This window comes from Carlito syrichta, unplaced genomic scaffold (genome assembly GCF_000164805.1).
Source record: "Carlito syrichta isolate Samal-C Ts95f unplaced genomic scaffold, Tarsius_syrichta-2.0.1 Scaffold314160, whole genome shotgun sequence".
In the NCBI taxonomy this organism is placed as follows: Eukaryota; Metazoa; Chordata; class Mammalia; order Primates; family Tarsiidae; genus Carlito; species Carlito syrichta.
In genome coordinates this window covers 89,186-103,491 of record NW_007258256.1, presented here as the reverse complement: position 1 = coordinate 103,491, position 14,306 = coordinate 89,186, and the positions used below count along the sequence as shown (strand labels likewise).

The 14,306-nt window shown below is 33.2% G+C and overlaps 1 protein-coding gene across 1 annotated transcript in view; it reads right to left on the bottom strand.

Annotated features, from left to right (window-relative positions):
• The window catches only part of LOC103273754 (cyclic nucleotide-binding domain-containing protein 1-like), a 207,814-nt gene that overhangs the window by 106,172 nt on the left and 87,336 nt on the right, over nucleotides 1–14,306 (bottom strand). The window contains exons 4-5 of the mRNA XM_008071197.1: nucleotides 5,491–5,600; nucleotides 2,687–2,837 (exon numbers count right to left, since the gene is read on the bottom strand). Of these exons, the coding sequence (XP_008069388.1) occupies nucleotides 2,687–2,837; nucleotides 5,491–5,600 (261 nt within the window). The remainder of the gene's footprint in view (nucleotides 1–2,686; nucleotides 2,838–5,490; nucleotides 5,601–14,306) is intronic.

The window sequence follows — 14,306 nt, the reverse complement described above, 5'->3', positions numbered from 1 at the left end:
CTTGTATGTATATTGCAGCACTATTCATAATAGCAAAAACATAAAACTAGCCCAGGTGCCCATCAACAGTGGGCAGGACAAATTAAGTGTGGTACATATACCCTATGGAATTCTACGTAGCCATAAAAAGAATGATATCATATCATTTGCAGCAACATGGAAGCAGCTGGGGGCCGTTATTTTAATCGATTTATCACAAAAACAGAAAACTGACAGCCACATATTCTCACTCATATGTGGAAACTAAACACTGGGCACACGTGGCACAAAGATGGAAACAACAGACACTGGGAACTACTAAGAAGGGAGGCAGGGAAGGGAAGTGAGAATTGAAAAACCCCATGAGGTTCCATGCTCACAACCAAGAGGGTGAACTCATCAGAAGCCCAAACCTCGCCAAAATACAATAAATTTGTGTAAAAATCTTTTATTGTAACCCTTGAATCTAAAATAAAATAAAATAAAAAATTTAAATGTGCCTTTAGCTTTCTTGGAATAAAATATAAGTACCAATAAAGTAGAAATAAAAATACTTTGTAAAATAAATACAATATTCTATTTCCTTATAAGTTGTAGAAAAACAAGCTAAAATATAGCCATCAAGCACATTTCTGTTTAGAGAATGTATTATTGGGAACACACCATGTCAGTATCTTTTAAACATTAGTCTCAAATGAACAAACTATTTTGAAATTTAAAATATTAATAGCTTACACAAAAATATAACTACATTGTATACTATCCCATCTATTTGAATTTTAGACTGCAAGATGACAAAGGATATTCTAATATATTTTTTAAAAAAACACTTTTGAGTGTGACAGTTAATTTTACATGCCACCTTGACTGGACTAAGGGACACCCAGGTAGCTGATAAAATATTATGTCTAGGTGTGTCTGCATGATGTTTTTGAAAAAAATTAGTATTTGAATTAGTAGACAGAGTAAGGAATGCCCATCATCACTAATATGGGCAAGCAATATTAAAGTCACTGAGAGCCTGAGTAGAATAAGAAAGTAGCTGGGCAAGGTGGCTCACACCTGTAATTCCAACACTTTGGGAGGAAGAAGTGAGAGGATTGCCTGGGCCCAGGCATTCAAGACCAACCTGGGCAACTGGCAAGATCTTGTCTCTACAATAAATCAAAAACTAAGCCAGGCATGGTGGTACACACCTGTAGTTCCAGCTACTTGGAAGGTTGAGGCAGAAGGACCAGCTGTGCAGGTCAAGGCTGCGGTGGCTGTGAGCGTGCCACTGCACTCTAGCCTGAGTGACAAAGTAAGACTCCGACTCAAACAAAAACAAAAACAGATAAACAAAAGAAAGTAGAGGAAGGAGAATTCCTGCCCTTAGATATTGGCACTCCTGGTTTTCTGGCCTTCATACTCCAGTACTAAAACAAGCATCCCCTGATTGCCCTTTTCCAATTTTCAGCCCTTTGGCCTCAGACTTGGAGTTGCAGCAACAGCTCCCTTAGTTCTGAAAGGGCTTCGGATACAACTTAAATTACACCACTGGCTTTCTTGGTTCTTCACTTATTGACAGCATATAATGGGAATTTGTGGCTTCTACAATCATATGCCAAGTCTCATAAAAAGTATCCTGTTATGGCTTCTGTTTCTCTGGAGAATATTGAATAATATAATGTATGAAATGTTGATTTACATAAAAAAGTCCACGATATATTTGCCTTGAACCAGTTAATATCATTACTATAGGAAAAGAAAAACATGGCTTGTATCAAGTGAGAATATTGAAATCATAACCAGTGGTTAGTAATTATTTTAAGCAATGTTTTATCTTAAGAGAGGCTTGTATTTAAACGTCACAGAAGGAAAAAATATTAACACATCTCATTTCAAATGTACAACTTTTTAAAGTAGGTACATGAATTGAAGTTATTCTTTTCATTTTGAATCAGAGTTACACAAGGATAAGTTTCATATTTTCTAGCAACATAAAAATAATTGAAATTCAAGATAACATTCATTCAAATCATATATGAATAATCATGAAAAACTTTTCAATTTCGTTTATGGAAGCAAATCTGTCATCCATGTTTATTTCTACACATTTTTCCTCTTTCATTCTTTATCCAATGTTTGACATTCTCAGTTTTATTGTACATAAAGCCGTACTTTTCATTAATATCCTATTATGTTATGACTTATTAGTCTCTATTCATTTCTCCATTATACTCAATTGCATTTCCTATTTGACTATTTATAATATTTGGAGGGCCAAACACAAGTGGCTGCATTATTCTTTTATTATTGCTAGAGCTCCAAAATCTCAGATAAATGCTCAAATATTGCAAGCAATCAATTTTCATATATTCTTGATCTAGATTTTACATTGAGGATAGTATATACTTGACCCGAACCCAAAACATAAAAGCAATAATCTTAGAGATAAAAACCAGAAGATGCCTCAGAAAAGTGGGGAGTGTTGCTATTAATGGTAACTTGAAAACTGGCTGAGATTTGAGTCATTTCAAGTCTTTTGAAATATTGCTAATATATTTTAACTGTAGCATAATTAAATTAGAATATGTTATGAAGGGGGCTGTCTCTGTAAATAACACTCATTTGAGCTTCCCAATTTTCTATGAACTATCTCCACTCTTTAAAAAAAAATCCACTAAAATGCTACAATAGTTAAATTAAAAGACATTTATGAACTTACCCAATAGATCTTTATCTTCAATGATTGCCATTTCAACCTCTTTTTCTGTAATGATTGTGCATGTGAAAGGAACTTGAAGAAGAACACTAATCTCACCAAAGGACTCCTTCTCCTTAAGTTTACCCATGTAAACAAGTTTTCGAGATTTTTTCTGTAAAAAATATAGATAATTTATGTTTAATGCAACTGATTTCCTATAATGAATAAATACTCGTATTTTAAGAACTCACTTGTTTATTGAAAGGGTAAATAACCTGAGAAAAGGTGGGCTGGTATCTTGCAGGAATCATGCAAAATTGTAACCAAGTATGAAGTAAAAAAAAGTAAAGTTTATTATTTACCTTCCATAGACAGAAAGGGAAGTGACAGAGGCAAGTGTGACTGGAAAGCTGAATATATTAAGACTCTTGAAGAGGAATTTGGGCTGGAAGAACGTCTAGAGTTTTTTGGTGTTGTTGTTTTGTTTTGTTTTGTTTTTTAATGTAGATAACAGAAGTCACGTATGTCTTGTGTCTTAACATCACCAGGTTCCAGTATCTCATGGCTCCAGGTGGGGGGGCAGAAGGCTGGCCGCAGTAAACTGGTAATGATATATCAGAGCCAGAAGCACAAATGCCTTGAACAATCTGGTCTGTATACTTTCTAGTTGGCTACAGTTTTTTCTTATTCCAGGAGTTCTAGTTTACAAGGCTTGCTTAAACATTATACATAAAATTAATACAAAGACATGAAAGAAAGCGGTTGTCATTTAGAGACTAAGGGAACAGAAGGGAACAGATACATTTTTGGGTGTTAGAAAGTTTCAATAGACCCTATTTTTTATCCACGTCTGGCAGAGGTGTTTCCAGGGACGTGCAGTCCATTGTGCGTATTTCCTGCTTGTCAGGGGGCTCAATGAAGATGGTTGTGTTGCCTTCAGTACCAGCCACAGTTACTAGATCCAAGGACAGTGAAGGGGTAACTAGGGGAAAAAAAAGGTCTACTTTTAAATTTAAGCGGCTTCTTACATTTTAGAGGTCCCTCCTTTCATTTATAAATTATTTTACTATATGGTATTTAGAATAAATTAGCAATTGTATACAAGTCAGAGAAACATTTACCTACATAGGTGTTCAAATTATATTACAGCAATAGTAAATTCATAGACAACGTCAGCATATCTAAGATAATTGAAAGCATTGTCATTTAGTAATTTGCCAATTAAATTTTCTAATTCAGGCCAGGCTTTGTGGCTTAGCCTGTAATCCCAGCACTTTGGGAGGCCTAGGCAAGTGAATTGCCTGAGCCCGTGGGTTCGAGACCAGCCTTGTCTCTACAATAAATAAATAAAAAAATAGCCAGGTGTGGTCGTGCACCTATAGTTCTGGTAACTTGGAAGACTGAGGCGGAAGGCTTGCAGGAGCCCAGCAGGTTGATGCTAGGGTGGCCATGAGTGTGCCACTGCACTCCAACCTGTGTGATAGAGTGAGACTCCAACTCAAAAAAAATTTTTTTTCTAATACAAGAAGACGTTTAGAAAACATTGAATTAATTCGATTTTTCAAGGATCTAGGATACCATCTTGTAAGCATGGTTTAGCTTAGGATGTTTGTGAGCCACTATTTACTACCTCAACCCCAGTTGCAAGGTATGCTTGTACAACAAAAAGAGAAAAAATAAAATAAGTAAAAAGTGCCGGGGCCAAGACTGATGGGATTAACTGAAAGAGGAGGAAATCTTCCCTGCTTTTCCTGTTTAAATACAAAGTAATATATGGAAAATGACTTTGACTCAGAAAATTAGAAATTTCAGTCCAAATATGGGACTTTTTGAAGAAGGTCCTATGGGACTTTCAGTGTGAGTCATTCTGAAGAAAAAGTTGAGACCCTAAATTATCTTTTCTGGGAGATACCTTTGGTATTGAAACAAATGAGTTGATGAGCACTAAGAATGGAGGCTTCAGTGTAGGAGGGACAAGAATTCAGAAGAGGTAAAAGCCTTTACTAAATAGGCTTGAGAAAAATCAATATAACTTGAGTTTTTGTCAATATGTGTCTGTGTGTGTGTATATATGGTAAATATACTGAATATGACTAGCAGAGCAGAAATCAAGTCAGTTTACATATTTACTTGAATTCCATTGAAGACTGTCTGATCAACCAAGGATTAGTTCTAATTTTTCTATCTTCCCTGTCCTAGAACTACATAAAAACAAAATCATATAAGATTATTTCTTTTTGTGTTTGACATTTTTGTCTAACCTAATATGTTTGAGATTTCTCCATGTTCTTGCATGTATCATTAGTTCTTTTCACTGTTGTGTGGCATTCCATTCTGTACATATACCACAATGTTTCTATCCATTCAACTGTCAGTAAACATTGGTATTACTTCCAGTTTTTAGCTTGTGAGGATTCATGTAAGTCTTTGTGTAGTCATATATTTTCATTTCTTTTGAGAAAATATCTAGAGAGGCATTGCTGGGTTTAATGATAAAGTACATCTTAACCAAATTGATATTATTGTAATAGTAGCTTGTTATGGTTTTAATTTGCATCTCTCTGATTAATGAGAATGTAAAGCATATTTTAATGTGGTCATTGATCATTCTTACATCTCTCAAATCAGTGTCTTACAACTCATCTTACAGTCCTATATCTTAAAAATAAATTTTTAAGAAAAGCTCAACAAAAATAGTTCAAAAAGGAAGAGAGATTTCACAAAATAGTGCAAATATCCAATAAGTACATAGAAAGACATTCAACATCCTTTATTCCTTAGAGCAGATTAATTGATTAAAGAGACTTCAAAAATTGAAAACTTACCACTTTATTCGGTTGTACCTTCACAAGTCCTATAATACTTCTATAAATTTTGCACTGTCCAGAATTAATATAACCCACGAAAGAAATTATATTTCCACTTTCCACTATCACTGAAAATAAGAGAGATAGTTCATTATTTCACACATTCTTCTCTATAAGAAATTATATTAGCTATAGTAGCAATAAAAGTTGGCATATTTAAACCAATAAATATTAATGATACATGTCTTAATAGATCCAGTTTATAAATAGTACCTATTTAATATAAACATTTTTTTAAATGTCTTGTATTTGTATCTGTAATGCAATATATGTAACATTGTAACCACTGACAAGCTTTGCCAGTAAAGGCAAAGTAAACTGTCTGGTGGAAGAGGGGAAGGGGAGTATGGGAGAAGACTCCATCTGTAGTGTTTGCTGATATCCAAGGAGTAAATATTCCTAGGTAGCGAATTTCAAATGGCCAGTAGTTTAACAGTAAGCTCAGAAAAACCCTGAAAATTTAGCAATTGACCTTCCAGAACATGTTCCTTGAGCCTGTACCAACACTCTACTGAATACAGTAGTAGTTAAAAGGAAGGGGCTCTGAGGCCATGTTGGCCTAGTTTGAACCTACTCTGCCATTTACTGTGCAACCTGAGATAAATCATATGACCCCTTTGAGCTTCAGATTTTTCATCTTTATTATGGAAAAAAAAGGAGTCCTTAAATTTTGTATCCTACATGTGATGATTAAGTAGCATATAAAGCACATAGGGCATACAAATAACTTAGCATGATGCCTGGTACATAGTATTGCCCAATAAATCATGTTATTATTAGCATTATTATTTCACACTTGTGAAGCCACCCTAAGGTCAAAATATATTTGCAAGTGAACTCTATTACAACTTTATAAAAATCAATGTTTTAATCTAAAAATAATCTAATCTAAATAACATTTTAAATCATCAACATTTAATTTAAATACTTGAATCAATTGAAAATATACAAATTAAAATTAATATTTCAAATTAATTTTCTTCTCTGCTCATTCTGAAACATAGCACTATTATAATCTGAAAACCTCAAACACAGTAGTAATAACCCAAATATAAAGACATATTTATATAACTTTCCCATAATTTTATAAAGATAAGTTTTTTGGTTATTCAAAAGCATTTCCATTTATTTCCCAGTGTAAAGAGCAGATATCAACATGATAAAAATTAATGATGCTATCAAAATAATAAAGAAGCTAGAGAATAGCATAGTTCTTTAAAAATTATGTGTAAAACATTAACATGGTAATAACTGTTAAATATAACTTACCATTAGCAAAACATAATTGTAACATACAATGGAAAAAGTGTTTAAACATATATGAAATGGCATTTCAGGAATTTTGCTGATATGTTTATGAGGATATGCTATCTTCCTTTTCTCATGTAATATTCAGAGCTCAAAGTTTATAATAAAAATATTAAAAGGTTATTATACTGTTGCCAATCATTTATTTTGCGTAAATAAAAAATTATGATAACTCTTCTATTGTTTTGTATTATGGTTCTTAAAACCAAAAAATGATTACTTAAGATTATTTTAATATGTGAAAATATAATATGTGTGTAGAATTATGTGTAAATTGTATAGGCAAGGAGACATTTTCTCATAGATCTTTCTCTTAAAAAGTTTATAGGAACTCCTCTACATTCTATGAGAGTGGAGACTATTTAATTTCTTTTAATCAAAAAATAAAGATATAAAAAAGAGATAGAGGTGCCTGTCAATTATTATAGATAAGGAAATGATGCAATTGAACAAATACTAAAGACATCTATTATTTATAACTTTCAGATCTATGCTGCTGTGAATCTTGAAAGTCAAGCCCTATATATGGCATAGAGAAGCACATACAATATCAACTATAATAAAGGTCATGAAAATTTTTCTTTGTGCTGAAGTCAAGTCAATAATGAAAAAGCCAAACTACTGTAGAATAATCTATAAGGCAGTCTTATTCCTTAGAGGTGGCATTTGAAATGAATAATGGTCTACAGTCTTTATGATAATCATAACAGGTATTCATCTCAGTAAAAACAATATAACAAAAGCCTTCTCATCTAGGTAAACAACCAAATTTAATGACGTATAACAAAGGGTTTTCACAATTGAATAACTAAAAATACTACTATTTTATTAATACTAATATTAATAACAATAAGTTATATTACTAGTAATATTAATAAACAATATCAGTGTTAGTATTTTTGACTACAAAAAGATAACCGCATGATTACCCCCCTCCTCCATTGTTTTCCCTAATTTTACTCATTCAGCCTCTGATCATGCTTCCCATTTCTAAAACCTTATGCCAGTATGATAAGATAAATATTGTTATATGTATACCCTTTCTTCCGGTTTGACACAGAAAATGGCAAACAACATAGAAAGATCTACAGAATTTAACACAATTTTAAATGAAAAAAAATTTAACCATGGACCTTATAGGTGAAATTTTATTTATTATTATCTTAAGGGCACATTCATTTACATTTAAAATATAATGTTAAAATTGTATTTAAAAATTAGATTTTAAATAGCCTTATCAAAACTCATACCCATATAACCTAAAAGTATTAGAACAGCACAAGAAATAACAATTTAGTTTTTATCTTAAGGCAAATAAAAATCAGGATTCACAGAAACTGAACTTCAGACATTGTTCATTTTCTTTCTGTTGTTATCACATGTTCAGAAATAGTCACAAGTTTAATCAAATCATTTTATTTCAGTTTTCAGGTCAGTTAGAAGAAGTCACGATAAAAAGAATAATTCTCTACTGGCTATTCTCATCAGCAAGGTCTCAGTTTAAATGAAAACTAGTGAATAGAAAGATTATTAAAGGACATCTACTTAATTAAGATAAACTCTAGTCCATTAACCTAACATACTAAAACAGTTGTAAAGCAGGAATATATCTGAGGATCAACAATTCTGAGGTAGTTTGCATTAGCTGAATGGATGCCTGTTCTCCTTGTAAAGCCAGACTACTGGAGAAAGAACAGTACTAAAAAAGAAAGCACTAATTAATGCTATTTGTAAACTTTATTTTCCCTATTGGGATATTTTTCTGATTATATTTTCCTTAATGTTTGGTTTGCTTTTTAAATGCTAAGAAATAACTTTGTTAGAGAGAACTTTGCATTTACTGATTATCTCTGTAAGTTTCCACACCGAAACAAATACCAAAGAAAACATCAAATTTTAACCTATATTAAGCACAAACCTCTTCATTGTTATAAATGAATATTTATATGCAGACAAATATACATAATATTTATAGCTCACAAATTCTGAAATAGAAATATACATAGGAGAATTGAGTAATGATTATCTAATTTTCAGTTATACAATGATAACTGTAATGTAAGTCATGCCTTCTGATTTCTATGGTACTTTTTTTTTTTTTTTTGAGTGGTAGTCTCACTCTGTTGCCCAGGCTGGAGTGCTTTGGCATGCTGACAGCCACCACAGCCTCATCCTTTCACCTCAGCCTTCCATGTAGCTGGAATTACAGGTGCATGCCACCTCACCTGGCTAACTTTTTTATTTATTGTAGAGGTAAGGTCTCACCAAGTTGCCCAGGCTGGTCTTGAACCCATGGGCTCAGACAATCCTCTCACCTCAGCCTCCCAAAGTGCTGGGATTATAGGCATGAGCCACTGAACCAGCTCTATGGCATTTTAAAGGAAGTTATTCTCCTAACAAATGAGTACTTACATAAAATACCCTCTTGTATATTAAGTGCCTATGACTTGGCATAAGAAAAAAAATAAACAATTATCTAATCTCACAAGTCAATCATTTGGAAAACAGCTATAGATAAATCTAGTTATTGATAGAGGAATCCCAGAGAACTATGAATGAAAAAATTTAAATTTTGAATATACCTGAGACTATTTTAATGAAAGACTTTGCTACAATAATACATTTGCATAATTATTTCATAGAAATTATCACAATATGACTGTTTACTCATTGCAAAATAGAGCAGATAAGGAAGAGCCAGATTTGGTGGTGTAGACCTTCTCCACTACCTATCACTCCCACATTTATCCCATCCTCCCTTTATAAAATGCAAAGTAGAGCAAATGCTGGAGCTATGAAGTCATCCACAGATCAAGGCAGAAAGGATTATCCTGATTTGATGTCCAGCCCAATAGCCAAGGAAGCCATAGACTTACTTCATATTCTTAACCAACATCAACTCTCTGCTTAAATCTCACCTTCTCAATGTGACCAACTCTACTTTATATTACAGTTTAAACTGCTCTTCCCACTTCCATTACTACTCTGCTTCCCATCCCCATGCTCATGGTTTTTGTTTTCATCTAACTTTCTAGTTTATTGATTTATTTACTGTGTTTACTGTGATTCGTGTTTTCTAGCCATTAGGATGAAAATTCCATCAAGATGAAGACGTTATATTTTGTTAACTCATGTATCTACATGTAGTCACTCAACAAATATTTGTTGAATGAATGTGAAATCTCAATATTAAACAAAAGTTTCCCATGAGTAGAAGAGAATGCTCAGAATATGGTGGCTTAGATTTTTCTGAAACTGCTTCCAATGTAGACCAACTAAAAATTCTGGATAAAATATTTAAAAATATATATGGAGATAAAAATGCAACAAAGTTTCTCATAAACCATGAATAAAAAGAAAGTGCACAATCACAGGGCTAGAAAGCCCTGGAGCCAGTGACAAAGTACATGTGAAAGACCAGGTGTAGAAATCTTCCTTCATAAACCCCTAAGGGCAATACTCTCAGTGGGTGAACTGGAAAAAGCCCATCTCACAGAGAGAGTTCCTGAAGATAATTTTCTCTCTTGGTGCTAGTACTGAGCAAAATAGAAAAAGAAAAAGGATATGGTCTCTCTGAAAATGTCTAAGTATATATAAGCTTATGATATTGGAACTAGAATTCATACTGTCTGTGAGTCAATAAAACCTTTTAATTAAACATTTATTTTTAAATTATACTGGATTTAGCAACTCTAAATGCTTGCAAAAAGGAAAAAAATTCTTTCTGAATGAAGTAATCTTAATCTCAAGTTTCAAAGAATTCCTACAGTACTAAGATACTATTTTAAGGACTATAAACTCTCAATAAAACATGTACTGTATTAGCAAATATATTAGTAAACCAGTACCATTAATAATAGTCACTAGGTTGCTATTAAATATTATTAATAAGTCTACATACATATAATATATACACATATGAAGACATACTATTATATATGTTTGTGTATGCATCTACTCTTGCCATATAATGCTTGTACACATATATGGCAGACATCAGAATAATGAAGCAGAAAATATAAAATAAGATTATATTTATGTAAGAAAAAGAGACTCACAATTGGTCAGTCATATTACAAAAATAAACAAATAGAACTTTTGGAAAAAATAAAAGCAATACTAAAAAACATTATCAACTGAATTAAATATTACATTGAAAAACCACTCCTATATTTTCAAATTTTACTAACTAAATGAACTTAAGTGCTAAATAATTTTTTACATTATAATCAAAGCCACAACACTGTAAGAAAACCAATAAATTCCCAACTTCAAGGACTGCACTTGAGAATTAGTTTGCTTGAAATAAAGCTTTGAAACTGAACAGTTACCTCTTTATGCCTGCTATCAATAGTCCATAACTGCTTTTTAACTTCAGTAGTCAACACATTTAATTAACCTCTTCTGTACTACACAGACCTTTGTACTTTTCTAATAAGAACTTCCTTTTCATAAACCTGAAAATACACTCAGACTGTTCTCTATGTACTGTGCTGAAAGTCAGCTTTTTTCTCCTTAAAAAATCTTCCATATTTCAAAAAAAAGTTTTCCATTCTGGCAATCATACATTTTAATTATAAACTCTAGTTAATCACAATAATTGTTCATTTAATAATGATGCAGTGATTAGTTATTTCATCCTAACACTGCCTAACTATTTATAGTGATTTCAGTTCAATTACTTAAGCAGCATTGTTTCAGAGATGAATAAGCACATTTTAAATAGAATGACCCACAGAAGTACATGGATGGTATGATGAACTCACTCACTTGAATCTACCATACAAGATATTAAATGTATTTATTATTTGAAATAATAACTTACCTGATTAATTTCACAGTAATTAATTTTGATTCAAGAGATATTCCACTTGGCTTATATTAATCTAGACAAGCATAAGTACACCAACTGAAGTAAAAAGATTTATTACACATTGCTTATTTAAACTCATTAATTCAAGAACTCTATAAGATATTTATGCAAGATTATATTTCAGTACACATTGTGGTGATCAAATTTTCATTTTGTGCACAATAGTATTCTAACAAAAATAAAAATTATTATTTAAAAAAAAATTTTTAAATCTTAAAACAATATGATAAAGACCATTTATTCTTTTAAAGTAAAATATTAGTGTTTTTTCTTGTTAGAGTTTATACCTTTCTTATTAAATTTATTTTTTCTTCTTTTTTAAATTGTAGATTCAGGACGCACAAGTTCATGTTTGTTACATGATCATATTGCATACTGGAGGGGACTGGGTTTCCGGTGTCCCTATTCCTCAAACAGTGAACATTGTACCTAGTAAGTAGCTTCTGAACCCTTTCCCTTCTCTGTTTCCTCCTCCATTTAGTGCTCCCAGTGTCTGCTATTTCCATCTTTATGTTCATTTAGCTCCCACATGTAAGTGAGAACATATAGTGTTTGGTTTTCCATGTCTGGATTAGTTCATTTAGGATGATGTTCTCCAGCTCCATACATGTTGCTGCAAAGAATATGATTCTATTCTTTTCTTATTGCTGCATAGTAATCCATGGTGGTGGTGCTGGTGCTGGTGCTGGTACTGTGTGTGTGTGTGTGTGTGTGTGTGTGTGTGTGTGTGTGTGTGTGTGTGTGTGTGTGTATAATACTTATCTAGTCAATCATTGATGTGTATTTAGGTTGGTTCCATAACTTTGCTATTGTGAATAGTGCTGCAATGAGCATACAAGTGCAAGAATCTTTGTTACATAATGATTTATTTTTCTTTGGGTAAATACCCAGCAGTGGGATAGCTGGGTCAAATGGTAGTTCTATGAGAAAACTTCATATTATTTTCCCTAGAGGTTGAACTTGTTTACATCTCAACTTAGTGTTCCCTTTTCTCCACATCTATGCCAACATCTGCTGTTCTTTGACTCTTTTTTTTTTTGAGTTGGAGTCTCACTCTGTCGCCCAGACTGGAGTGCAGTGGCCGCTCCCAGCCACCGCAACCTCGACCTGCTGTGCTCCTGTGATCCTTCTGCCTCAGCTTTCCGAGTAGCTGGAACTACAGTCGCGTGCTACCACGCCCGGCTAATTTTTTTGATTTATTGTAGAGATGAGGTCTCACCAAGTTGCTCAGGCAGGTCTCAAAACTGTGGGCTTAGGCAATCCACTCATCTCAGCCTCCCAAAGTGCGGGATTACAGGCTGAGCCACCGAGCCCAGATTGTTCTTTGACTCTTTAATGATAGTCATTACATTTATTTTGTAATATTATTTGTTGATTATTGTAAAATATTGTTTTCCACTTGATCTAATTACTTTTGTTCATAGAACAACTCAAAAAATTTGCTAACCAATATCTTTTTCTTATTGATATTTTATTGTCAACTTAATGAGTACTTCATTTGAAATAATTTTTGACATATGATTAAGGTAGGTTAAATATCTAACTTGACTAGTTGCCCATTTGTGCAGACTATTTCCTAACACATTTTAGTTTTGAAAAATTTCTAACCATTTCCCATTGATGCATGATACTTCCTCTGTTACATACTATATAATATTCTATATACTAGAGACTTAATTATTCAACACCCTAACAAAAAACCTAAGCATATAGCATGGAAAAATTGTTAGAGCTTTTATAAAAGTAATTTGCAGCATGTGTCTAGAATAATATGTTTATACACACTGAGGAAATAAATATCTTTAATTATAAGAAATTTTCCTAACATAATAGTTAAGTAAGTACCTGAGAAGTTAGGTATACATGTACAAGACTGCAATTCAGATATTTTGGGCAATGGAAATGTAAATGGCTGGGCGTGGTGGCTCACCCCTATAATCCCAGCACTTTGGGAGGCCAAGGTTAGAGCATTGCCTAAGCCCACAGGTTCGAGACCAGACTGGGCAACTTGGAGAGGCCTCATCTCTACAATCAAAAAAAAAAAAAATTGACCAGAAATGGTGGCCGTGCCTGTAATTCCAGCTACTTGGAAGACGGAGGCCCAGCAGGTTGAGGCTGCGGTGGCCGTGAGCATGCCACTGTACTCCAGCCAGGTGACAGAGTGAGACTCTAACTCAAAAAAAAAAAAAAAAAAGAAACATAATGTAAAGATAAATGAATAGATAGCTAGATAAATAAATTATGATCATCCATAAAATGTATTATACTGTCACTAAAATTAATAATTTTTAAAACAGTTGCTGACATGAAATATGCTGATTTTGTAACGTATGGTGGAAAAGCGTTCTGCTAGCTATAGTATTCAACTTTAATTTAAGGTATGCAGAGCTATTTGCTTCTAAATTTAAAACTTTTTAAGCCGGGCTCCGGTGGCTCAGCCTGTAATCCCGCGCCTTTGGGAGGCTGAGGTGAGTGGATTGCCTGAGCCTGCGGGTTCGAGACCCGCCTGGGCAGCGAGACCTCATCTCTACAATAAATCAAAAAATCAGCCGGGTGTGGTAGCGCATGCCTGTAATTCCGGCTACTGGAAGGG